The sequence below is a fragment of the Nycticebus coucang genome, chromosome 7 (genome assembly GCF_027406575.1).
Source record: "Nycticebus coucang isolate mNycCou1 chromosome 7, mNycCou1.pri, whole genome shotgun sequence".
NCBI lineage: Eukaryota > Metazoa > Chordata > Mammalia > Primates > Lorisidae > Nycticebus > Nycticebus coucang.
The window spans coordinates 99,646,037-99,672,511 of NC_069786.1; the positions used below are offsets into that span (position 1 = coordinate 99,646,037).

The 26,475-nt window shown below is 44.4% G+C and overlaps 2 protein-coding genes and 1 pseudogene across 3 annotated transcripts in view; 2 read left to right on the top strand and 1 right to left on the bottom strand.

Moving 5' to 3' along the window:
• SUMO1 (small ubiquitin like modifier 1) overlaps positions 1-16,569 on the bottom strand; it is a 52,287-nt gene extending 35,718 nt beyond the window's left edge. Inside the window, exon 1 of one of the 2 annotated variants that reach the window (XM_053596565.1) lies at positions 16,251-16,569. In XM_053596565.1, the coding sequence (XP_053452540.1) occupies positions 16,251-16,262 (12 nt within the window). In that variant the 5' untranslated portion in view covers positions 16,263-16,569. The remainder of the gene's footprint in view (positions 1-16,250) is intronic. The other variant, XM_053596564.1, reaches the window with a different exon arrangement.
• LOC128589830 (high mobility group protein B3-like) lies at positions 14,238-14,827 on the top strand (annotated as a pseudogene).
• Positions 16,570-25,363: 8,794 nt separating the features above from the next.
• Positions 25,364-26,475, top strand: part of NOP58 (NOP58 ribonucleoprotein) — a 47,521-nt gene continuing 46,409 nt past the window's right edge. The window contains exon 1 of the mRNA XM_053596562.1: positions 25,364-25,627. Within this exon, the coding sequence (XP_053452537.1) occupies positions 25,583-25,627 (45 nt within the window). The 5' untranslated portion in view covers positions 25,364-25,582. The remainder of the gene's footprint in view (positions 25,628-26,475) is intronic.

The following is a 26,475-nucleotide window of genomic DNA, read 5'->3' on the forward strand; positions in this document are numbered from 1 at the left end:
GGGCACCCACATCATATACCAAAGGTGGTGGGTTCGAACCTGGCCCTGGGCAAACCGCAAAAAAAAAAAAAATAGCTGGACATTGTGGCAGGCGCCTATTGTCCCAGCTACTCAGGAGGCTGAGGCAAGAGAATCACCTAAGCCTAAGAGATAGAAGTTGCTGTGAGCTGTGATGCCATTGAACTCTACTGAGGGCGACAAAGTGAGACTGTTTCTAAAAAGAAAAAGAAAAAAAAATACAAAGTTTTGGGTGGCACCTGTGGCTCAGTCGGTGGGGCGCCGGCCCCATATACCGAGGGTGGCGGGTTCAAACCCGGCCCCGGCCAAATTGCAACCAAAAAATAGCCGGGCATTGTGGCGGGCGCCTGTAGTCCCAGCTACTCGGGAGGCTGAGGCAAGAGAATCGCCTAAGTCCAGGAGTTGGAGGTTGCTGTGAGCTGTGTGAGGCCACAGCACTCTACCGAGGGCCATAAAGTGAGACTGTCTCTACAAAAAAAAAAAAAAATACAAAGTTTCGGGTGGTGCCTGTGGCTCAGTCAGTAGGGCGCTGGCCCCATATACCATGGGTGGCGGGTTCAAACCCAGCCCCGGTCAAACTGCAACCAAAAAAATAGCCAGGCGTTGTGGCGGGCGCCTGTAGTCCCAGCTACTCGGGAGGCTGAGGCAAGAGAATCACTTAAGCCCAGGAGTTGGAGGTTGCTGTGAGCAACAGCACTCTACCGAGGGCCATAAAGTGAGACTCTGTCTCTGCAAAAAAAAAATACAAAGTTTCGAGCAAGGCATGGAGGTTCATGCCTATAATCCTAGCACTTTGGGAGGCCAAGGTAGGTGATCTGCCTGAGCTCACAGGTTTGAGACCAGCCTGAGCCAGACTGAGACTTTATCTCTAAAACTAGGCAGGTGCTGCAGTGGGCGCCGGTCATCCCAGCTACTTGGGAGGCTGAGGCAAGGGAATGGCTTAAGCCCAAGAGTTGGAGGTTGCTGTGAGCTGTGACACCACAGCACTCTACCAACAGTGACACAGTGAGACTCCGTCTCAAAAAGAAAAAAAAAGTTTCAAAAAAATTCTGTAAATATCAATTTATTTATTTCATCTTATATCCTAATAAAGCTCAACATGGGTTAAATAGGATATTTAGTTCTAAGACATTTATTTCTAAAAGGTAAAAACTCAAAATTATAATAAAGTCATTTCCCTCATATTTAAATGGATTTACCACAAAAAAAAAAAAATAATTTTTTTTTTTGAGACAATGTCTCACTCTGTTGCCTGGGTCTGGGCTAGAGTGTAGAGGCCTCATCCTAGTTCAATGAAGCCTCAAACTCCAAGTTTAAACAATCACCCTGCCTCAGTCTCTCAAAGAGCTGTGACTACAGGCACATGCCACCAAACTCAGACAATTTTTTCTATTTTTTGATGGAGATCACGTCTTTGCCCATAGCTGAGCCTGGTCTCAAGCAATTCTCCCCCCTAAGACTCCCAGAGTGATAGCATTACAAACATGAGACACTGCACCTGGCCCACAATTCTTTTTATTTGAGACAGAGTCTCACTTTATTGCCCTTGGTAGACTGCCATGGCATCATAGCTCACAGCAACCTCAAACTCTTGGGCTCAAGTAATCCTTTTGCTCAGCCTCCTGATGGCCCACAATTCTAAAAATACAAAAATACATATACATTTTCACCTGTATATGTTCAAACTTAACCAGGTAGTACTGGAGATTTGAAATAGAACTGACCAGATTTAACTCCATAACTTGAAGGTTTAAGTCAAAGCTGTCAACATATTGGGTCTTCTGAATATTTATAATTCAACACTGAATGGTGGTTGAACACTAGATACGCAAACATGTCTTCTCAGGAACTTAAAATTGTAACTAAAAACATTACTGGTTGTGTAAACTCTACTCTTTGAGCCTATGCTAGTGACCTATGCCAAACCTGGACCTGGCTTGACTGCATCCAAAAGTACCAGCAAACAGATCTGAAGGTATAGCAGACATTATTAATTACTTCTCCAGTATCTATTTTCCCCTTCTTCCATACAAAAGGAAGCCTTAGTTTTCCCAGTTAAGAAACATATTTCCCGGGCAGCACCTGTAGTTCAGTGAGTAGGTCGCCAGCCACATACCCTGAGGGCTGGCGGGTTTGAACCCGGCCCAGGTCTGCTAAAACAACGACAATCACAACAACAACAACAAAAAAAAAACAGCCAGGGTGGTACCTGTGGCTCAAAGGAGTAAGGCGCTGGCCCCATATGCCAGAGGTGGCGGGTTCAAACCCAGCCCCGGCCAAAAAAATAAATAAATAAATAACAGCCAGGCATTGTGGCAGGAGCCTTAATCCCAGCTACTTGGGAGGCTGAGGCAAGAGAATGGCTTCAGCCCAAGAGTATGGGGTTGCTGTGAGCTGTGACGCCACGGCACTCTTCCCAGGGCGACAGCTTAAGACTCTGTCTCAAAAAAAAAAAAAGAAGAAAGAAAAATATTTCCCAGCTTCTTCAGAGAAAGTCTCAGTTGCCTCAAGCTTTGTACAATGGCATCAACCTAGCTCACAGCAACCTCAAACTCCTGGGTTCAAGCACTCCTCCTGCCTCAGCCTCCCAAGTAACTGAGACTACAGGCTCGTCCCACAACACCCAGCTAATTTTTCAATTTTTAGTAGAGATGAGGTCTCGAACTCCTAAACTCAAGGGGTCCTCCCACCTCAGCCTCCCAGAGTGCTAGGATTATAAGTGTGAGCCACTATCGATGGCTTTCCCAGTTTCTTTTATGTCCATGTCACACAGTACTGGTCAATGAGATATAAGGTGACAAACACACTTTTTTCCCTTTGTTTCTCCCTTTCTCCTGCCTGGAACACAAAGTAGCCTTTTTGGGCCCAGAAGGAGACAAGCACAAGAGTAAAAGTTTGCTAATAAGGATGCAGAAGAAAGAAACAGAAGGTACTATGGAGGTGCCTTACCAGCCCTAAGCTACTACTTGTTTCATGAGAAAAAATAACAGCATACTTCTTTAAACTACAAACACGTATCAGATTTTCTGTTATTTAGACCAAAAAGCAATCATCACTGACACAGAAAATCCTATAAATAGGTATTAGTTTGGCACATGTTAAAAATGGGCCCTAGAAAACGACCTCAATGTGCATCAAATGCAGAATGAGGATGAGTGCAGTGGTGCATGCCTATAATCCTAGCACTTTGGGAGGTAAGGTAGAAGGCTTGCTTAAGCACGAGAGTGTGAGACTAGCCTGAGCAAGCGCAAGACCCAGTTTCTACAAAAAATAGAAAAATTAGTCAGCTATGGTGGCACAAGCCTGTAGTCCCAGTTACTCAGGAGGCTGAGGGAGGAGGATCACTTGAGCCCAAGAGTTTCAGGTTACAGTGAGCTAAGATGACGCCACTGAACTCTAACCCTGGCAAATGAAGATCCTGTGTCAGGAAAAAAAAAAAAAAAAACACTAGGCAAGAAATATGAACAGAACCTTCTCTGAAGAAGACAGACGAATGACAACACATATGAAAAAAATGTTCATCATCCCTAATTATCAGAGGAATGCAAATCAAAACCACTCTGAGATATCAGCTAATCCCAGTAAGAATAAGGCTCGGCGCCTGTGGCTCAAGCAGCTAAGGCGCCAGCCACATACACCTGAGCTGGCGGGTTCGAATCCAGCCCGGACCCACCAAACAACGACGGCTGCAACAAAGAAATGGCCGAGCATTGTGGTGGGCGTCTATAGTCCCAGCTACTTGGGAGGCAGAGGCAGGAGAATCACTTGAGCCAGGAGTTGGAGGTTGCTGTAAGCTGTGATGCTACAGCACTCTACCCAGGGTGACAGCTTGAGGCTATGTCTCAAAAAAAAAGAACAGCCCACATCACAAAGTCCCAAAGCTGTAGATACCAGCATGGATGTGGACAGAAGGGAACACTTTTACAGTGTTGGTGGGATTGCAAACTAATACAGCCTCCATATTAGAGAATTAAAGAAGTATAGAGAATGCTCAAAGAACTTGAAACAGATCTTCCACTTGATCCTGCAATCTCAATATTAGGTATCTAACCAGAAGAAAAAATCATTTTATCATAGACATCTGCACTAGATTATTTACTGAGGCTCAATTTACAATGGCCAAGATGTGGAAACAACCTAAAAGCCCACCAACCCAGGAAGTAATTAACAAACTGTGTTATATGTATACCATGGAATACTATTCAGCCATAAAAAAAGATGAAGACTTTCAATCTTTTGTATTAACCTGCATGGAGTTGAAACACGTTTTTGTTAGTAAAGTATCACACGAATGGAAAAGCAAGTATCTAATGTACTAATATGAAGCCCCTAAACAAACTAACACATGCCCACCCAAGAGAAAAACTCAGTTCAATTCACTAGAGGCAAGAGGAGGAAAGAGGAGAAAGGAGGAGGATTGGTGTGCACCCACCTAATGGACACAACGTAAGAGTAAATGGGTGGTGCCTGTGGCTCAGTGAGTGGGGTGCTGGCCCCATATACCAAGAGTGGCGAGTTCAAACCCAGCCCCAGCCAAATTGCAACAATAAAAAAAAGAGTAAATGGCACACCTCCTGGGTGTGGAACACAACTACAACAAGGACTATACCTAACAAATGCAAACATTATAAACTAATTGTACCCTCATATGAATCCGAAATTTAAAAAAGAAAAAAAAAAACAGAATAGTTAAGTAAAAAGAATATAACACAGCAATGAGATTTAATAGCATATACCTATGCACAATAATAATGGACAAATTTCTAAACAATGCTGAGCAAAAGAAGCCAGACACCAAAGTATATACAGTATGATTCTACTTGTAAAATGTTATGTTGTATAAAAACAGACAAAATTAAGAATTAGGGCAGTGGTTCTTGGTCTAGGTGCTGATTCCATGAATACTTCTGTAAAAATACAGCAAACTTTATACTCACACACTTTTTTTAGGTGTATTAATCTTCAATAAAACCTTTAAAAATAACAGGCCCAAGATAATGAGAACAGTGAGCCCAGCGAACAACTCCACCCTTCCTGCCTTCAGGTCTTCTTAAGATCTTCATTACCTCAGAAAAGGCAACTTAATGCAAAAAGAATAGCCAAAAATATAACAAATACATTATCTTTAAATAGACATATCTATATTGCAGGAAGTATCCATATTTTAAACTGTAAAACTAAAGTGCCCCATAACAGTTATGTCTGTGTATAACTTTCCCTGTGCCTTTTGTTTTGTTTGTTGGCCTAGCAGAGTGTCATGGCATCATCATAGCTTACAGCAACCTCCAATTCTTGGGCTCAAGACATCCTCTTGCCTCAGTTTTTCTATTTTTAGTAGAGACTGGGGTCTTGCTTTACTCAGGATCAGGCTGATCTTGAACTCCTGACCTCAAGCAATCTCACAACCTCAGCCTCCCAGAGTGTTAGGATTACAGGCAAGAGCCACAGCTCCCAGCCAGAATTATTTATCTTAAAAAAAAAAAAAAAACCTGGGTGGCGCCTGTGGCTCAGTCAGTAAGGTGCCAGCCCCATATGCCGAGGGTGGCGGGTTCAAATCCGGCCCCGGCCAAACTGCAACCAAAAAATAGCCGGGCATTGTGGCGGGCGCCTGTAGTCCCAGCTACTCGGGAGGCTGAGGCAAGAGAATCGCTTAAGCCCAGGAGTTGGAGGTTGCTGTGAGCTGTGTGAGGCCACGGCACTCTACCGAGGGCCATAAAGTGAGACTCTCTCTAAAAAAAAAACCTGTTTCAGAAAATTCCAAAATGGAATTATAAAGATACCTTTTTTTGTTGTTACACTTTGTTGCCCTGGGTAGAGCACCACAGCATCATCGCTCACGCCAACCTCAAACTTCTGGGCTCAAGCGATCCTCTTGCCTCATCCTACCAAGTACCTGGGACTACAGGAGCCCACCACAATGCCCAGCTATTTTTAGAGACGGGGTCTCGCTCCCGCTCAGGCTGCTATCGAACTCCTGAGCTCAAGCAACCCACATGCCTCAGCCTCCCAGAGTGCTAGGATTATAGGTGTGAGCCACCAAGCCTGGACAGCTAAGGATATCTTAATAAAAAACTACCTATAACAATCCCAATGTCCTGAAGGAAGTAAATGTTTGGATTTTGGAGATAAAATTACCAGGTCTATTGCTAATAGAAGATCAAGAAAAGGTATGTAAAAACAACGTAAGAAAAAAATTATTCCATGGCAACCAACCTATTCTCAGTAACAAAACATCAAGAAGACTTGAACAAGGAAGATAACCTACTGCTTCATGTTTTTGAGGCCAACCCTCCAATTCTAGTGCCTAGGATGGTACTGAGGAAACACTGACATTCAATAAATATTTGTTGAATGGATGAATCTGAGCACTCGTTCTTTCAAAAAACTTTTACTAAGTGTCTAGTCACTGTGCTAGGCATAGAAAAAGATGTCAGGGCAGCACCTGTGGCTCAGTCGGTAAGGCGCCGGCCCCATATACCGAGGGTGGCGGGTTCAAACCCTGCCCCGGCCGAACTGCAACAAAAAAATTGCCGGGTGTTGTGGCGGGCGCCTGTAGTCCCAGCTACTCGGGAGGCTGAGGCAAGAGAATCGCTTAGGCCCAGGAGTTGGAGGTTGCTGTGAGCTGTGTGATGCCATGGCACTCTACCAAGGGCCATGAAGTGAAACTCTGTCTCTACAAAAAAAAAAAAAAAAAGAAAAAAAGGACAAATAAAGCCTTATTCCTGACTCTCAAAAGCAAAAATAGTCTGATAGATAAAGACACTTACAATGTAAATAATTATAACACTACATATAAAAGTTTCAGCAGACCTACCTAACTGCCATGGAACAAAAGTGATGTATTTGACAGCTGCTTTAAAGTTTTGAAATCTGACTACTCAACCTAAGAACTCTAAACATAACATTCATGTTTGGTTGTCAAAATACATTATCATTCCTCTCTTAGGGCATAAAATACATAAGGTACATATCACTAACTATCACTAACTACAGCCTCAATTAATAGCTACAGCTTAATACATACATCTATTCTATGATATAAATAGTAGCATACATAATTACGAATTTGATTTTTTTTTTTTTTTGAGACACAGTCTCACTCTGTTGCCCTAGGCTAGAGTGCCATGCCATCAGCCTTACTCACAGCAACCTCAGACTCCTGGGCTTCAGTGATCCTCCTGCTTCAGTCTCTCATGTAGCTGGGATTACAGATGGCTGCCACAACGCCCAGCTCTATTTTTACAGGGTCTCATTCTTGCTCAGGCTGGTCTCAAACTCCTGAGCTCAAGTGATCCTCCCACGTCAGCCTCCCAGAGTACTAGGATTACAGGCATAAGCCACTGAGCCCAACCCATAATTACGAATTTTAATACACAAACAATTCATCATATTCTCCTGCTACCTCAAGTTAACAGTTATTAAGATCAATAAACATCAACAACAGGGAGCTATAAACAACATTGCAGGGAAGATGCTATTACAACATTAAAAAAAATAAAATTAGCCAGGTATAGTAGCTCACAATAATCCTAGCACTCTGGGAGGCTGAGGCAGGAAGACTGCTTGAGCTCAGAAGTTTGAGACCAGCCTAACCAAGAGTGAGAACTCATCTCTACTAAAAACAGAAAAATTAGCAGGACATTGTGGCAGGTGCCTGTAATACCACCTCCTTGGCAGGAGGATTGCTTGAACTCAGGAATTTGAGGTTGCTGTGAGCTAGCCTGGACAACAGAGCGATACTGTCTTAAATAAATAAATATATAAAATAGGCTCAGCGCCCATAGCACAGTGGTTAGTGTCAGCCACATACACCAAACAAAGGCTGGCAGGTTCGAACCCAGCCCAGGCCAGCTAAGCCACAATGACAACTGCAACAGAAAAATAGCCGGGCATTGTGGAGGGCGCCTATAGTCCCCATTACTTGGGAGGAGGAGACAAGAGAATCACTTAAGCCCAAGAGTTTGAGGTTGCTGTGAGCTGTGACAATACAGCACTCTCCCAAGGGTAACACAGTGAGACTGTCTCAAAAATAAACAAATAGGGCGGCACCTGTGGCTCAGTCGGTAAGGCGCTGGCCCCATATACCGAGGGTTGTGGGTTCAAAGCCGGCCCCGGCTGAAGTGCAACCAAAAGAAAAAAAAAAATAGCCGGGCGTTGTGGCAGGTGCCTGTAGTCCCAGCTACTTAGGAGGCTGAGGCAAGAGAATCGCTTAAGCCCAGGAGTTGGAGGTTGCTGTGAGCTGTGTGATGCCACGGCACTCTACCAAGGGCCATAAAGTGAGACTCTGTCTCTACAAAAAAATAAATAAATAAATAAATAAACAAATAAAAAGTAAATAAATAAATAAATAACATATAATTGGTATAGATTAAAGACAACTGAAAATTCTTTGTTACTCCTACCATTAAGTCTAGGCTTGGCGCCCATAGCATAGTGGTTAGAGGCACCAGCCACATACGTCAAGGCTGGTGGGTTCGAACCGGCGTGGGCCAGCTAAACAGTGACAACTGCAACAAAAAATAGCCAGGCTTGGGGCGGCGCCTGTGGCTCAACGTGTAGGGCGCCGGTCCCATATGCCGGAGGTGGCGGGTTCAAGCCCAGCCCCGGCCAAAAAAAAAAAAAAAAAAAAATAGCCAGGCTTTGTGGTAAACGCCTATAGTCCCAGCTACTTGAGAGGCTGAGGCAAGAGGATCGCTTAACCCAAGAGTGCGAGGTTGCTGTGAGCTGTAACGCCACAGCACTCTATGGAGGGCAACACAGACTTTGTCTCAAAGAAAAAGAAAAGAAATGAAGTCTAAATGTCTTTCCCTTGAATCTGAGCTAGCCTTAGTGCTTTGATTAATCAGAAGACTACTGAAACAACTTCCAAGGCTAGGTCCTAGGAACCTTGCTATTTCTACACAGGTACTCAATGAACACATTCTAGGCCAACACTTACTCTTCCAAAACTCTGGGAGGCAGAGGCAGGGGGATTGCCTAAACTCACTAGTTCAAGACCTGCCGAGCTAGAGCAAGACCCATCTCTAAAAACAGCTGGGCACTGTGGCAGGCACCTGTAGACCCAGCTACATGGGAGGCTTAGGCAAGAGAATCACTTGAGCCCAAGAGTCTGAGGTTGCTGTGAGCTATGACACCACAGCACCCTACCAGTGGCGACAAAGGGAGACTCTGTCTCATAAAACAAAACAAAACAAACAAAAAAACAACAACAAATAAAACACTAATTCTCTTGGCTCGGCACTTGTGGCTCAAGCAGCTACACCTGAGCCGGCAGGTTCGAATCCAGCCTGGGCCCGCCAAACAACAATGATAGCTGCAACCATTTAGCTGGGCATTGTGGTGGGCACCTATAGTCCCAGCTACTTGGGAGGCGGAGGCAGGAGAATCACTTGAGCCCAGGAATTGGAGGTTGCTGTGAGCTCTGATGCCACAGCACTCTACCCAGGGTGACAGCTGAGGCTCTGTCTCAAAAAAAAAAAAAAAAAAAAAAAACAACAAAAACACTTATTCTCTCCCTGTGAGCCCTGAATCATGTTATCTGAATACTCTGGGGTCTCCATGCTAAGAACACATGATGAGACCATTCAAGAGAAGCACTAAGACCACGTGAAGAACCCAGCCCCATCCCACCCTACCTCTAGTGGTTCCAGCCCCCAGCCATGTGTCTTCTCAGTGTGGGAAGGCCCACACACCAAAAAGCAGAGATGAGTCCAACCCACAGAGCCCTGCCTAAATTGCAGCTTTATGAGCAAAAAAGGCTGTTGTTGTGAGAAGGCTTCCTCCTTCACAATGCTGAGCCTTCATTTTGAGCTGGTTGGTTGTACATTTCAGGAAACAATTTGTTAATGGTTTTGAACTCAAATATGCTAAAAAAAAAAAAAAGGCTGTTGTTTTAAGCTACTAAATTTGGAGGGAGTTTATTAGGCAGGAACGGATAACCAGAATTACACAATGTTTCCATATCTTTTTATTTGTAGAGACAGAGTCTCACTTTATTGCCCTCAGTAGAGTGCTGTGGCATCAAAACAGCTCACGGCAATCTCCAACTCCTGGGCTTAAGCGATTCTCTTGTCTCAGCCTCCCGAGTAGCTGGGACTACAGATGCCCGCCAAAACACACAGCTATTTTTTTTGTTGCAGTTTTGGCCAAGGCCAGGTTTGAACCCACCACCCTCGGTAGCCAGCGCCCTACCCACTGAGCCACAGGCACCGCTCTGCTTCCATAACTTTGACTAAAGATAAAAGGAAATCACTCACTCAATCTCTCTTTTTGGGTGGAGGTAGAGAGAATGAACCTGTTACTACAGATTGACTTAGCAGGAGCAAATCAGTTCAATTGTTATAAAAAACAGACCTGAACTGAAGAGCTGATATCCAAGCTGCTTTTGATGACTTCAGCATAGAAAAGAAACACTATAAGCTTATAAACACTATATAACAAAGGAGGAAGGGAAAATATTTGTACAAATTGCCCTTACCCTTTTGATACTATGCTTCTAGTTCCATACAGTGCTTTGCTTTGCTGCAAGGTTGAGATTAAGCTAAAGGAAAATAGACAACTAAATTTCCTATTTCTCTTTCTCTCTTTTTTTTGAGACAGTCTCACTTTGTCCCCCTCGGTAGAGTGCTGTAGCATCATAGCTCACAGCAACCTCAGACTCTTGGGCTCAAGTGATTCTCTTGCCTCAGCCTCCTGAGTAGCTGGGACTACAGGAGCCCACCACAACGCCCGGCTATTTTTAAGAGATGGGGGTCTCGCTCTAGCTCAGGCTGGTCTCAAACCTATGAGCTCAGGCAATCCGCCTGCCTCAGCCTCCCAGAGTGCTGGAATTATAGGCGTGAGCCACAGTGCCCAGCCTGATTTCTTATTTTTTTTATTGGTTAAAGAACGTCCCTTTAACCAATCATACACCCCTGATGAGAGCTATGGGTCCTTCCTCTCTCAAAAAAAAAAAAAAAAAACGGTGCCTGTGGCTCAAAGGAGTAGGGCACCAGCCCCATATGCCGAAGGTGGAGGGTTCAATCCCAGCCCGGGCCAAAAACTGAAAAAATAAAAAATAAAAAATAAAATAGAAATTTATGGCGGCCCCAATGGCTCAAGGAGTAGGGCGCTGGCCCCATATGCTGGAGGTGGTGGGTTCAAACCTATCCCCGGCCAAAAACTGCAAAAAAAAAAACAATGTAACCACGCACTGTGGCTTACACCTGTAATCCTAGCATTCTCTCGGAGGCCAAAACAGGAGAACTGCTTGACCTTAGGAGTTTGAGACCAGCTTGAGCAAGAGTGAGACTCTATCTTTACTAAAAGTAAAAAAATGAGTCAGGCGTTGTGATGGGTGCCTATAGTCCCAGCTACTCGGGAGGCTGAGGCAAGAGAATCGCCTAAACCCAGGAGTTGGAAGTTGCTGTGAACTGTGACGCCACAGCACTCTACCAAGGGTGATAAAATAAAACTCTGCCTGAAAAAAAAAAATAGCCAGGTGTTGTGGTGGGAGCCTATACTCCCAGCTACTCAGGAGGCCGAGGCAAGAGAATCACTTAAGCCCAAAAGTTGGAGGTTGCTGTGAAGCTGTGATGCCACAACACTCTACTGAGGGTGACATAGTGAGACTCTGTCTCAAAAAAAAAAAAAAAAAGACCGGCACGGTGGCTCACACCAGTAATCCTGCCACTCTGGGAGGACGAGGCAGGGGGATTGTTTGACCTCATGAGTTCAAGACCAGCCTGAGAAGCTCGGTGCCTATAACTCAAGTGGCTAAGACGCCAGCCATATATACCAAAACTGGCAGGTTCAAATCCAGCCCGGGCCTGCCAAACAGCAATGACAACTACAATCAAAAAACGGCCGAGCGTTGTGGCGGGTACCTGTAGTCCCAGCTACTTGGGAAGTTGAGTCAAGAGAATCGCTTGGGCCCAGGAGTTAGAGGTTGCTATGAGCTGTGATGCCATAGCGCTCACTACCCAGGGCGACAACTTGAGGCTCTATCTCAAAAACGAAAACAAGACCAACCTGAGCAAAAGCAAGACCCCATCTCTACCAAAAATAGAGACACTGAGGCAAGAGGATCTCTTGAGCCTGAGTTGGAGGTTGCTGTGAGCTATGAATCCCACTGCATTCTACCCAAGGTGACAGCTTGAGACTTCGCCTCAAAAAAAAAAAAAAAAAAAAAAAAAAAAAAAAAAATTTTTTTTTTAGTCTTAATACCAGATAATAATCTTCTGAGAGGTACTTCAGAAAACACATTCTTCTGGGGCAGCACCTGTGGCTCAGTGGGTAGGGTGCCAGCCCCATATACCAAGGGTGGTGGGTTCAAACCTGGCCCCAGCAAAATTGAAACAAAAAAATAGCCAGGTGTTGTGGTGGGCACCTGTAATCCCAGCTACTTGGGAGGCTGAGGCAAGAGAATTGCTTAAGCCCAGGAGTTGGAGGTTGCTGTGAGCTGTGACGTCGCAGCACTCTACCCAGGCTGATAAAATGAGACTCTTGTCTCTACAAAAAAAAAAAAGGGTGGCGCCTGTGGCTCAAGGAGTAGGGCACCGGTCCCATATGCTGGAGGTGGCGGGTTCAAACCTAGCCCCGGCCAAAAAAAAGGAAAGAAAACACATTCTTCTGACATAATTTGTTTCAAATTAAGATTGTCTTTTGGGGACTGTAGTTCAGTGGCATGCTCATATTACATAGTAGCAAGGTGGGATTCTTGTTCTCACAAATCTCTTAAAGTAGAAGAGCTTCACACCTATTTAAATCTTCAACATTTAACAAGGCACTTTTACTGGGCCCTAATTATTAATAATGATGTTGGTCTCAAACTCATTTAGTGTCAGGACTCTTACGCTCTTAAAAATTATTTAGATCCTCATAAAGCTTTTGTACGTTGGTTCAGCATTAAACATTGAAACTGAGAAATGCTTTAAATATTTAAAGTACCAATAAACCCATTATAGTGCTAATACTTTTTTTTTGGAGACAGAGTCTCACTTGTCCCCCTCAGTAGAGTACCCTAGCATCACAGCTCACAGCAACCTCAAAGTCTTGGGCTCAAGCAATTCTATTGCCTCAGCCTCCCAAGTAGCTGGGACTAACAGGCACCTGCCACAATGCCCAGCTGTTTACTAATATATATTTTTATTAAAATATTTTTCAAAATAAAATTAATGAGAAAAATGGCACTGTTTTACTATTTTTCAAGTCTCTCTTTAACGTCTGGCTTAATAAAAACAGCTAGATTTTCATATCTGCTTCTACAATTTGTTGCGATATCACACATCATGCTAGTTTCTAGAAAACTCCACTGAACACTCAAAAAAGACAAACAATGTCCCTTATGAACATTAAAACAGTTTGCCCTTACAGACCCACTGAAAAAAAATCTGTTTCTGTGCTAGGTCCTTTATTCTTTCATGTATCTCTTAGATGACCTAAACTTCACACTGTAGCAACAGATTCTACAATTTATTTTATAATTCTTTCATCAGACTATAATAAATTTCAAAATGCTTCCCAGGCAATTCTAAGCATCAAAATAAAAGGCTGGAGAGAGGATGGGTGGAGGGAGGGTAATTGGTGGAGAGATGGTAATTGGTAGGATGACGTCTATGGTGCATTTTACTAATGGTACAAGTTAAATTTACTAAGTGTAGAATATAAATGTCTTATTACAATAACTAAGAAAAAGTGGTGAAGGCTATGTTAACCAGTTTGATGGAAGTATTTCAAATTGTATATAAAACCAGCACATTGTACCCCATAATTGCATTAATGTACACAGCTATGAGTTAATAAAAAATAATAATAATAAAGTCAACAGCCAGCTTGTGACTCCTTCAAAAAAATAAAATAAAAGGCTGAAACTATCCTTTCCTCCCTAGTAACCAATTAAACAACTATGTAGTTATAATGCCATTTTCATACCAACTTGGGAATTAATCTAAATTATTAGTAAGTAGACCCATCTAAAATTAGATCATGGTTAAACTTTTAAAATGTAAGTGTACATTTTGTACAATAGTACAATTCCACAAGAACCTTGGAATTAACAAGGTCTTAACAAGTGCTTATAAAACTAGGTTAAAAACCAAGGGAATAGACAACATTCTGACCGCAACACTGCAAGTGCATTCTCCCCACCCCCTCCTCCTGCCTCTTCTCCCCGCAGCCTTCCCGCCCCTTTGCCTTGCCTATTGCTAGGTGGCAGGGAAGGAGAAAACAATTCAGTCAAGATGGCTAAAGGCAACCCCAAGAAACCAAAGGGCAAGATGTCTGCCTATGCCTTCTTTGTGCAAACATGCAGAGAAGAACACAAGAAGAAAAACCCAGAGGTCCCTGTAAATTTTTCAGAATTTTTCAAGAAGTGCTCTGAAGGGTGGAAGGCGATGTCTGGGAAAGAGAAGTCTAAATTTGATGAAATGGCAAAGGCTAATAAAGTCCGCTATGATAGGGAAATGAAGGATTATGGACCAGCAAGGAGGAAAGAAGAAGGACCCTAATGCCCCCAAGAGGCCACCATCTGGATTTTTCCTCTTCTGTTCAGAATTCCACCCCAAGATCAAGTCTACAAATCCTGGTATCTCTATTGGAGATGTGGCAAAAAAGCTGGGTGAGATGTGGAATAACTTAAGTGACAGTGAAAAGCAGCCTTCCATCACTAAGGCAGCCAAGCTGAAGGAGAAGGATGAGAAAGATGTCGCTGACTATAAGTCTAAAGGAAAGTTTGATGGCGCAAAGGGTCCCACTAAAGTTGCCAGGAAAAAAGGTGGAAGAGGAAGACGAAGAGAAGGAGGAAGAAGAAGAGGAGGAGGAAGATGAATAAAAACTGTTTATCTGTCTCTTTGTGAATACCTTAGAGTAGGGGAGCACCTTAAATGACACATCTCTTAATTGAGAAATGTCTATTGCCCTCATTAGGTTTAATCACAAAATTTGATCACGATCATATTGTAGTCTCAAAGTACTCTAGAAATTGTCAGTGGTTTACATGAAGTGGCCATGGGTGTCTGGAGCACCCTGAAACTATATCAAAGTTGAACAAATTTCCAAACATTTTTAAAATGAAAAGGGTCTCTCGTGTTCTCCTCAAAAAAAAAAAAGAAAAAAACAAGGGAATAAGTGGGTTAAATTAAAAACTTCAAGTACATTGTAGAATTGAATGAAAAACAGTTTTCTGAATAACTGCCACTAAACAAAAGGTCCAAAAATATTTTTAAAAGTTAAAGTCATCTAAACAAATAAAAGCAACACCACACAAAAACTTCACTAATTTAAAACTCGCTATAAACGTGGTTAACTAGGACAGAATGAGAAAGAAAAAATTAGGGAAAATCAATCACTCCCAACTGAGTGTAATCCTAAATAAATTCCTGATATACTGGGATAGAGCACTTTGTCCTAACAGGCAGCTTTTTGCAAATATTCTGCAACTGCTCTACATTTAAGTTTTCCTACTGTTTTCCTCAAAAGTATCAGTAAACTTCAGGATATTGCCCAAATGAATTGTTTTCCGTTGCCCTAGCGGTTTTGTTCTTATTTGTTGCTTTCTTATTCTGAATGCTCTCTTACAACTGGAGAGCTGATGAACCAATCCCAAGTAACAAATGGGAGAGTACAGAGAAGAGACGACAGCTCTGCACCCCCACACAGAAAAAAGACTCAGAGAGCAGCAGCAGCCCCTAGCTACAATCCGAACCGAAAGTACTTTCTAGATTCCCAACAACATTGGGCATCGTCTTTCTCACCGAACCCCCGCCCTCCCCGACGAAGAACCAAAAAGTGGAGTAGAGCCGCTTTTCAGGGTGACGGAGTCTCCCAGTCAGGGATTCTCTCCGGTTACATAACTGGGGCCTAAGGCCCTGCTTCTGCGATCAGTCCTCTGGAGGAATACAGGCAGGTTCTCCAGGGACTTTCAAGGAGGTGGAAATGGGGCTCTGCACCTGGTCGACCCGGGAGAAAGAAGGGGGACAACGTGAGGGAAACCGTGGCCAGAAGCGCTGGGGCACAGGGGGGTGAGGAGCAAGCCCAGAGAGGGGTGAGGCGGCTCCAAAAGCCCGGCGCCAGGCCCAGACATCTCCGACCCTAGTCCGCTTCCCTCCCTCGCCTGCCCAGTCCCTATCGGCCACCCCCTCCTCCAGTGTGCGCTCCCCTCCCCCGCGCCTCCATCCCCAGCCCAAACCCAGCGGCAAGCAGATTTGCGAGACAAGGCCCCGGCCATCGCCGTCGGAGGGCTCCCAGCCCGCTACCTGGTCAGACATGATGACGGTGGCTTCACCCGACGGTCTCCGCACAGCAGCGGCCTCAGGTAGGCAGAACCTCGCTCCGGGGTTTACAAATCCGTCTCCCTTCCCCACAGCACAACACCAAGGCTGTAGGGACTTCCGCTATGAGTCGCGTCACTTCCGCTACGTGCAGACGGGAGTGAGGGAATAGCGGAGAGAGATAAGGCGGGAAAGTGCGTGGGGGACAGGCCGAAAGGTGGGAGGGCTCTAGAGCTGCTTTACCCATGGAGTGGTCGCGCAACAGTACAAATCTCGTCCACTCCTCCAAACACCAGGCCCTGTGATTCAGGGCCCGGAGCACATCCCCCGGTCTCAATGTTTGGAGCCAAACTGACAGCCTAGACTCCTCCCACTCCGGCACCTTGCGGGTTTCTGACCGCTGATTTTTCTTTTGTCTCCTCCCAGCCTTGCTCCTTACCCCTCCCTAAATATGTTGATTTGAATGACAGTGCTTCTAACCCTAGAGCTAACATTTTCGGTGAACTGGCCGCCTGTCAAACACCTGACTTAACAGATGGCTCGGCGCCCGTAGCTCAGTGGTTAGAGCGCCGGCCACATACACCAGGGCTGGAGGGTTCGAACCCGACCCAAGCCTGCTAAACAACAATGACAATAACAACAAAAAGGAACCGGGCGTTGTGGTGGGCGCCTGTAGTCCCAGCTACTTGGAAGGCTGAGGCAAGAGAATCGCTTAAGCCCAAGACTTTGAGGTGAAGCCACGGCACTCTACCAAGGGTGACAAAATAAGAATCTGTCTCAGGGCGGTGCCTGTGGCTCAAGGAGTAGGGCGCCAGCCCCCTATACCGGAGGTGGCGGGTTCAAACCCAGGCCCGGCCAAAACTGGGGGGGGGGGGAACCTTTGTCTCAAATAAATACAACAACAGAAAAACAACCCCAATGGACACAATCTTGATGGCTACTGTTGAAAAAGACCACTGCTGAAAGTTCTGAATTCAGGGTTTCAAGGAGAAGAGAGGAGAAGCTAATTCCAACCTTTGAATTGGTTGCTTTGAATTAAAAAATGACCTAAGATTTCTTCTTTGAAATGCAATGACCCTAGTAGGATAAGGATATAAACAAATAGAATAGCATTGAGAATCCAAAAATAAATCATGAAACCCTCACATTTATGTCAACAAAAATGCCAATATGTGTCAATGATGAAATAACAGTCTTTCCAACAATTGGTGCTAAGACTACAGAACATACATCCACATGCAAAAAAATGACTTTGGATTCCTACCTCACAACATCTACAAAATTAATTCAAAATTAATTCAAAATAGATGCCATGGCACTCTAGTCTGGGGCAACAGCAGGAAACTCTGTCTCCAAAAAAAAAAAAAAAAAAAATCACAAAAGTAATTTTGTCAATATCAGGCAACACCAGTGGTTCAGTGGGTAGGCCCCATATACCCAGGGTGGTGGGTTTGAACCTGGCCCCAGCCAAACTGCAGCAAAAAAATAGCTAGGCTCTCTGGCAGGCACCTGTAGTCCCAGCTACTCCAGAGGCCAAGGCAAGAGAATCGCCTAAGCCCAAGAGTTGAAGGTTGCTGTGAGCTGTGACACCATGGCACTCTACTGAGGGCAATAAAGTGAGACTCTATCTCTAACAAAAAAAAAAAATTGTCAGTATCAACAAATCATTTCTAAAGTATATAGGAAGAGGCAAAAGACCAAGGATAGCTGTATTAGTCAGGAGAAAGAGAAACAATAGGGTATTTATTATAGGGAATTCAATATGCAATTATAGAGTCTAAGAAGTCCCGTGATCTACTATCAACAAGCTGGAGACCCAGGAAAGCTGTGGTGTAAGTTCAGTCTAAATTTGAAGGTCTAAGAATCAGTGGAGCCAATGGTATAAATCCCATTCCAAGGACAAGAGAAAATTAATATCATAACTGAAGCAGACAGGCAGAAAGAAAAGGAATTATTTTTTCCTCTGCTTTTTGTTCAGGCTGTCTACAGATCAAAGGATGTCCACCCACATCCAGAAGGACAATCTACTAAGGTTACCTATTCAACTGCTAATCTTATCCAGACACATTCAAAACTAATGTTTAATCTGGGCACCCTGTAGCCCACTCAAGGTGATATGTGACATAATGATCACATGTCCATCCCTTGTCAATTTGGCAGATCTCTTTAAAGCATACTTAATCTCCCAATAAAGACAATAACAAGGTCATAATGCCACCTGAAATGATACAACTATCCTGTGTCCAACCAAAAAGACATGGAGGCATGCCTATTACTAAGAGAAAGAAGCCAATCTGAAAGTCTATATAGCATCTTAGTTCAATGCTATGACATTCTGGAAAAGGCAAAACTGAGGAGACAGTAAAAATATCACTGTGCTAAATGTTAAGAGGGAGGAATAAATGAATAGGCAAAGTACGAAGGATTTTTCAGGCAGAGAAACTATTCTGCATAAAATCATATGTAGATACATGTCATACATTTATCAAAACCCATAGAATATATAGCCTCAATAGTGAATCCCATGGCTCAGCACCCATAGCACAGTGGTTATAGCACCAGCCACATACACTGAGGCTAGCGGGTTCAAACCCGGCCGGGGCCAACTGCAACAAAAAAACAGCCGGGTGTTGTGGTGAGTGTGTATAGTCCCAGCTACTGAGAGGCTGAGACAAGAGAATCACTAAGCCCAGAAGTTTCAGGTTGCTGTGAACTATAATGCCACGGCACTCTACCAAGGGCGACATAGTGAGACTCTGTCTCAAAAAACAAACAAAAAAAATAGTGAACCCCAAAGTAAACTGTGGACTTTTGGTGGTCATGATCTGTCAGAGTCATCAACAAATTGTAACATTCTTATGTTGATAGTGGGGAAGGTTGTTCACGTGTGGGGTCCAGGGTATGTTGGAACACTAAGATAGCTATGTTAATTATGTTCAAGATATGATAGAGAATTTCAACTGAGAATTGTAAAGTATTAAAAAGGACATAGGGGGCGGCACCTGTGGCTCAGTTGGTAAGGCGCCGGCCCCATATACCAAGGGTGGAGGGTTCAAACCCGGCCCCGGCCAAACTGCAACAAAAAAATAGCTGGGCGTTGTGGCGGGCGCCTGTAGTCCCAGCTGCTTAGGAGGCTGAGGCAAGAGACTTGCTTAAGCCCAGGAGTTGGAGGTTGCTGTGAGCTGTGTGATGCCACGGCACTCTACCCAGGGCCATAAAGTGAAACTCTGTCTCTACAAAAAAAAAAAAAAAAAAGGACATAGGAAATTTGAAAAATACCAATAGAAATTCTGGGGCCAAAAATATATAATCCAAATTAAGAATTATATGGCTAAGACAGCGCCTGTGGCTCAAAGGAGTAGGGCGCCAGCTCCATATGCCGGAGGTGGCGGGTTCAAGCCCAGCCCCGGCCAAAAACTGCAAAAAAAAAAAATAAAGAATTATATGGCTAGGACACATGTAAAGTAAGAACTAGTGAAATGGAAGGTAAGTCAGAAAAAAAATTCGGACTGATATATATATATGTATTATTTTGAGACACAGTCTCTCTTTGTGGCCCTTGGTAGAGTGCCATGGTGTCACAGATCAAAGCCATCTCAAACTCTTGGGCTCAAAGCAATTGTCTTGCTTCAGCCTCTCTGGTAACTGGGACTACAGGCTCCCACCACAATGCCCAGCTATTTTTTTTTTTTTTTGTAGAGATGGGGGTCTTGGTCTGGCTTAGGCTAGTCTCAAACTCCTAAACTCAAGCAATCCACCCACCTTGGCTTCCCCAAGTACTAGGATTACAGACATGAGACACCATGCCTGGCTAAAATATGATTTTTCTCTAACTAATCTTAGCAAAAAAACTTCATATTTAGTGTTTTGGCTTAAAGCTCTATAAGCGGAGTTTATGTTCATTCTCTTTTAATTATTAATTAAAAGTCATTGAAGTAACCCAGCCCCGGCCAAACTGCAACAAAAAAATAGCCGGGTGTTGTGGCGGGCACCTGTAGTCCCAGCTGCTCAGGAGGCTGAGGCAAGAGAATCGCGTAAGCCCAAGAGTTAAAGGTTGCTGTGAGCCGTGTGACGCCACAGCACTCTACCGGAGGGCGGTACAGTGAGACTCTGTCTCTACAAAGAAAAAACAACAACAAAAAAAAGTCATTGAAGTAAAATTCACATGACATACAATTAGCAATTTTAAGTATACAATTCAGGCCAGGCTCCGTGGCTCACACCTGTAATTCAAACACCCTTGAGAGGCTAAGGCAGGGGGATCACCTGAGCTCACGACTTTGAGACCAGCCCTGAGCCAGAGCTAGACCTCATCGCTAAAAATAGCCAGCACTATGGCAGGCACCTGTAGTCCCAGCAACTTGGGAGGCCCAGGCAAGAGAATTGCTTAAGCCTAAGAGTTTGAGGTTGCTGTGAGCTATGACACCACAGCGCTCTAGCAGGAGCCACAAAGTGAGACTATCTCTAGATAAATAAATTTAAAAAGTGTACAATTTAGTGGCATATGGTTCATTTACAAGGTTGGACAACTACCACATCTCTCTAGTTTAAAATTTTTTTCATGGCTCTGCATCTGTAGCTCAGCAGCTGCGGTGCCAGCCACATACACTGGGCTGGCAGACTTGAAACTGGCCTGCCAAGCAACAATGGCAACTACAACCAAAAAAAAAAATATATATATATAGCCGGGCATTGTGGCAGGCACCTGTAGTCCCAGCTACTTGGGAGGCTGAGGCAAGAGAATCGCTTGAGCCTAAGAGTTGGAGGTTGCTGTGAGCTATGACACCGAAGGTGACAAAGTGAGGCTGTGTCTCAATTTAAAAAAAAAGGAATCATGTAAGTATGATTTGTTCCTAGTTTCTTTTTCTTTCTTTTTTTTTTACGAAAGGTCTTTATTGGTGAGGGGGAGGATGTTGCAGGACAACACCAAGGAGGAGTGAGGAAAGAAAGAGACAGAGGAAAGGGGGGGAGAGACGGAGACTGAGAGAGACAGAGAGAAAGGAGAGAGAGAGCTGTTCCTAGTTTCTTTCATTTAGCATGTTTTCAAAATTCATCCAAGTTGTAGCACTTTGTTCCTTTTTATGGCTGAATAATAATTGTGTGGATATACCATAATTAGTTTATCCATTCATTTGTTGTTGGGGGGGGTTGTTTTTTTGTTTTTGTTTTTTGAGACAGAGCCTCAACCTGTCACTCTGGGTAGAGTGCCATGGCGTCACAGCTTACAGCAACCTCCAACTCCTGGGCTCAAGCAATTCTCCTGCCTCTGCCTTCCAAGTAGCTAAGACTACAGGTGCCTGCCACAACACCCAGCTATTTTTTGGTTGCAGCCATCATTGTTGTTTGGTAGGCCCAGGCTGGGTTCCAACCCGCCAGCTCAGGTGTATGTAGCTGGTGCCTTAGCCCCTTGAACCACAGGCACCAAGCATATCCATTCATTTGTTGATGGGTGTTTGAATTGTTTCCACTTTTTAACTGTTACGAATAATACTGCTATAAACATCTGTGTATAAGTTTCTGCAAAGAAATATGTTTTACTTAATTTTGGAGGTACACCTAGGAGTAGAGTTTCTATAAATTCTATTTAACTATTTAAGGAACTGCTACATTTTCCACAACCACTGAACCATTTTATATACCCACTAGGTCCTTGAGAGGGACTCCTTTGTCCATCATTCTTCAAGCCTCTTGCTGCTGCCCTCTGAAAGGTTCTTTTTCATTAATTTCCTTGGTCTTATCTGAAGTGGACATTGTAGATCATATCTTTTGTTGGGTTTGCTCAGCTATGACAGCCTACTTTCTGCTTGTAAAATTTTAGAGGCCATACGGGGCTTTTTTGACTCTGTATTTATAGGCTTTCTTGTTTTTTGTGTTTTTTGTTTTTTGTTTTTTTTTTTTTGAGACAGAGTCTCACTTGTTTTGCCCTCAGTAGAGTGCTCTGGCGTCATAGCTCACAGCAACCTCAAACCCTTGGACTCCAGCGATTCTCTTGTCTCAGCTTCCGGAATAGCTGGGAATACAGGCACCTACCACAACGCCCTGCTGTGTTTAGAGATGGAGTCTCTCTCTGGCTTAGGCTGGTCTTGAACCTGTGAGCTCAGGCAATCCACCTGCTTCAGCCTCCCAGAGTGCTAGAATCACAGACATGAGCCACCACACCCAGCCTTATTTACAGGCTTTTCAGTCCAGAATCATGGTTTCTTTGAAGCGGTACAACTCTCTCATGAACCTAGGTCTCTTGACAAGTTCTACTTTTTTCAGTGGGAGACTAGTTTGTTTTGGACTTACTCTCCTTTAGAGACCAGCTAGAAAATGTCAACCAGAGAAAAACATACTTCTTCTAAGGCCTCTGAGACTTTCCAAGGCAGTGATAATTTGGGGGTGGGGTAAATCTCAGAGAAAACCCCGAAAAGTGAGCTCTACTTTGGTGCTTTTTCCCTTGTGGAATTTGCTAACCCAAAGGGATGGGTAAGGTTGAGAAATTAGGCAGAAAGCAGTAGCCAAAAGACGAGTAGCTAAGTAGGGGGTTTGGGTTGGGGAAACAAGGTGTTCAAGTGAATATACTTTTCTTTTTTTTTGCCGGGGCTGGGTTTGAACCCGCCACCTCCGGTATATGGCCGGCGCCCTACCCCTTTGAGCCACAGGCGCCGCCCCTGAATATACTTTTCTTTAGTTAGTTTTTGTTTTTTTTTTTTTTGGAGACATTCATTCTTCGTCTCTTAAAAAATAGCCAGGCGATGTGGCAGGCGCCTGTAGTCCCAGCTACTTGGGAGAATAAGACAAGAGGATCCCTTGTGCCTCAGAGTTTGGGATTGTTGTAAGCTATTTTTTTTTTTTTTAAATTTTTGACATAGAGTTTCACTTTGTAGCCCTCGGTAGAGTGCCATAGTGTCATACCTCCCAGCAACCTGCAACTCTTGTGCTCAAGCAAGTCTCTTGCCTCAGCCTCCCAAGTAGCTGGAACTACAGGCACCCGCCACAACGTCCGGCTATATTTTTTAATTTTTTTTAGAGGCAGAGTCTCACTTTGTCGCCCTTGGTAGAGTGCCGTAGCGTCACAGCTCACAGCAACCTCCAGCTCTCGGGCTTAAGTGATTCTCTTGCCTCAGCCTCCCAAGTAGCTGGGACTACAGGCGCCCGCCACAAGGCCCAGCTATTTTTTTGTTGCTGTTGCAGTTTGGCCAGGGCCCCGTTCGAATCCGCTACCCTCGGTATATGGGACCGGCGCCCTACTCACTGAGCCACAGGCGCCGCCCAAACACCCAGCTATTTTTTAAGAGACGAGGTCTTGGTCTGGCTCGGGTTGGTCTTGAACAGGTGAGATAGGGGCAATCCACTCGCCTCGACTTCCCAAGTGCTGTGATTACAGGCGATGTCTCTAAAAACAAACAAAGAAAATGCAAAGGAGGAGATAGGTAAAAGTAGAAATAAAATAGTAATAAACCTACTAAATATAGAGGATCAAGAAAGTCAAACTTGGCTGGACACGTGGTTCACGCCTGTAGGAGGTTGCTATGAGCTCTGGACGCCAGGGCACTCTCCAGGGGGCGACAAAGTCAGACTTTGTCTCAAAAAAGAAAAGAAATGGGGCGGCGCCTGTGGCTCAGTCGGTAGGGCGCCGGCCCCATATACCGAGGGTGGCAGGTTCAAACCCGGCCCCGGCTGAACTACAACCAAACAATAGCTGGGCGTTGTGGCGGGCGCCTGTAGTCCCGGCTACTCGGGAGGCTGAGGCAAGAGAATCGCTTAAGCCCAGGAGTTGGATGTTGCTGTGAGCTGTGTGATGCCACGGCCCTCTACCCGAGGGCAATAAAGTGAGACACTGTCTCTACAAAAAAAAAAAAAAAAAAGAAAGAAAAGAAAAGAAATGGCTCGGTTCCTGTAGCTCAGCGGCTAGAGCGCCAGCCACGGGAGCTGGCAGGATCGACTCCAGCCCTGGGCCTGTCAAACAACAATGACAACTACAAACAAAAAATAGCCGAGCGTTGTGGCGGGCGCCAATAGTCCCAGCTACTCCGGAGGCTAAGGCAAGAGAATCGCTTAAGCCCAAGAGTTTGAGGTTGCAGTGACCTTTGACGTCACAGCACTCTACCCAGGGTGACAATGGAGATTGTCTCAAGAAAGAAAAGGAAGTTAAACTTAGTTTTTTGAAATGACGAATGAAATTAATATACCCCCAATGAGGCTATTCAAGAAATAGAGAACTACAATCAAGCTATACTTGTATAAAGAATAAAAAGGTAGGCATCCTTGAACCTAGACATTAAAAAGATAAAATATTTGTAGGCTTTACTTTATACTTAATGCACAGAATAACAATACCAACAGTATTATGAATATTGAAATAGTTTTAAGAGTTGTACTTTTTTTTTTCTTTTTTTGAGACAGTCTCACTATGTCACCCTTGGATTCTAACATGGCGTCACAGCTCACAGAAACCTCAAACTCTTGGGTTTAAGCGATTCTCTTACCTCAGCCTCTCATGTAGCTGGGACTATAGGCGCCCGCCACGACGTCCGGCTATTTTTAGAGATGAAGTCTGGATCTGGCTCCGGCTGGTCTGAACTCCGGAGCTCAGGCGATCCACCTATCTCGGCCTTCCAGAGAGCTAGGATTACAGGCGTGAGCCACCGAGCCCAGCCTGAAAATCTTTCTAATTTCTTACTATTACGGTTTGGAAGCAGTCAGCATTTCCCAGTTGCAGGGCCCTAATTATTTTTTTATTTTTTGTTCTCTTCTTTTCTGCTTATATATCCATTAATTCTTGTTTTTTTTTTTTTATTTTGAGACCAGTCTCTATTGCCCAACCTAGAGTACTATGACGTCATAGTTCACAGCAGCCTCAAGCTCCTGCGTTGAAGCGATCGTCCTTCTTCGGCCTCCCGAGTGGTTGGGACTACAGGCGCCCTGGGAGAGTTTAAACTTAAAAACACATGAAATTCTCTTTTAGATCTCAGGCTGAGCCAAGGATCGGTTCGGTCCCCAGGAGATGTCGCGAGGTAGGATTTTTGAAGTCCACCCCGCCCCTTAAGGCGGGAACAGGGTGAAAGTGAGGGCGGGCTCTGCGGCAGTCTTCTGTCGGAAGTGACGCGCGGATGTCCCAGAATCCTTGGAGAAGAAGAAGCGCGTTCTTGCGTTCTACTTGCAGTTAGGTGTGGAACGTTTAGGAAACGTGGTCTGGTTCTTGGCGGAAAGGCGTGCACGTTTGTGCTTTGCCCGCCACGGCGTAGCGGGCCTTTGAGGGCCGTAAAATTGGTCTTTTTGCACAGGGATAAGAACTGGTGGAGGGCCGTGCGGCACGCAGACCCGGCCTCACCATGTTGGTGCTATTTGAAACGTCCGTGGGCTACGCCATCTTTAAGGTAGGGGGGAGATTGAACCGTTGGAGGGTTAAGGCCAGTGTTAGACCCTGGGAGACAGAAAGACCTAAGGAGAGAGAATTACTCAGTTGGACGCCTTTTACGTCTTCGGGCTGTGAGAGGAAGGAAAAGGACTTCCGACCTCCGAGGCCATATTTCGGTTAACACGTGGCCCCGCTGTTTGGGGCGACCTGTTCTGCTTTAGTGGGTTTGGTAGGAATGAAAAGGTGGGCAGGAGCCTTTTAGAGTTTTACAGGTTATAATACAGAGTTTGGGTTTTATTCTGGGTGTTTGAAAAATGATCAAAGAGTGTTAAGGAGAGGGATGATCTGATGTAACTTGTCTTTTAATAAGATTACTTTGCTGTGTGGAGACTCAGATTATGGGGAAACGAGAGGAAGCAAGGCTACTTTTGCATTAATTTAGACAAGGTGAAATTCCTTGGATTAATCTTGGTTTGGAGGGAAACAAATACAGAAATTTCGAAGGTAAAACTGAGAAAATTGGTGGACTGGATGTGGATTTTGGTTTAAGTGAGATGTGTGGTAAGTAAATTTGTTGGGTGTAGAGGGCTAATGATTGCCCGTTTGGGCTGCATGGAACTTGGCGTTGTCTTTCAGGTGTAATAATGTAATTCGCCCGTAGCTCGGTCAGTTCGGTATTTGAAGTTGGGAGCTTAGGGAATAAATCTAGGTTGGTGAGATCAATTCGACGTCTGGTTGTTTTAAAAGGGAATGTTTGGCGTTAATTTATGTTTATCGGCACGGAAGTGCCTTCCATGTACCTGGAACTCTTCTGTGGTCTAATATAGCAACGAAAAAGAAAAGTTTTAATTTTCTTATATATTCTAG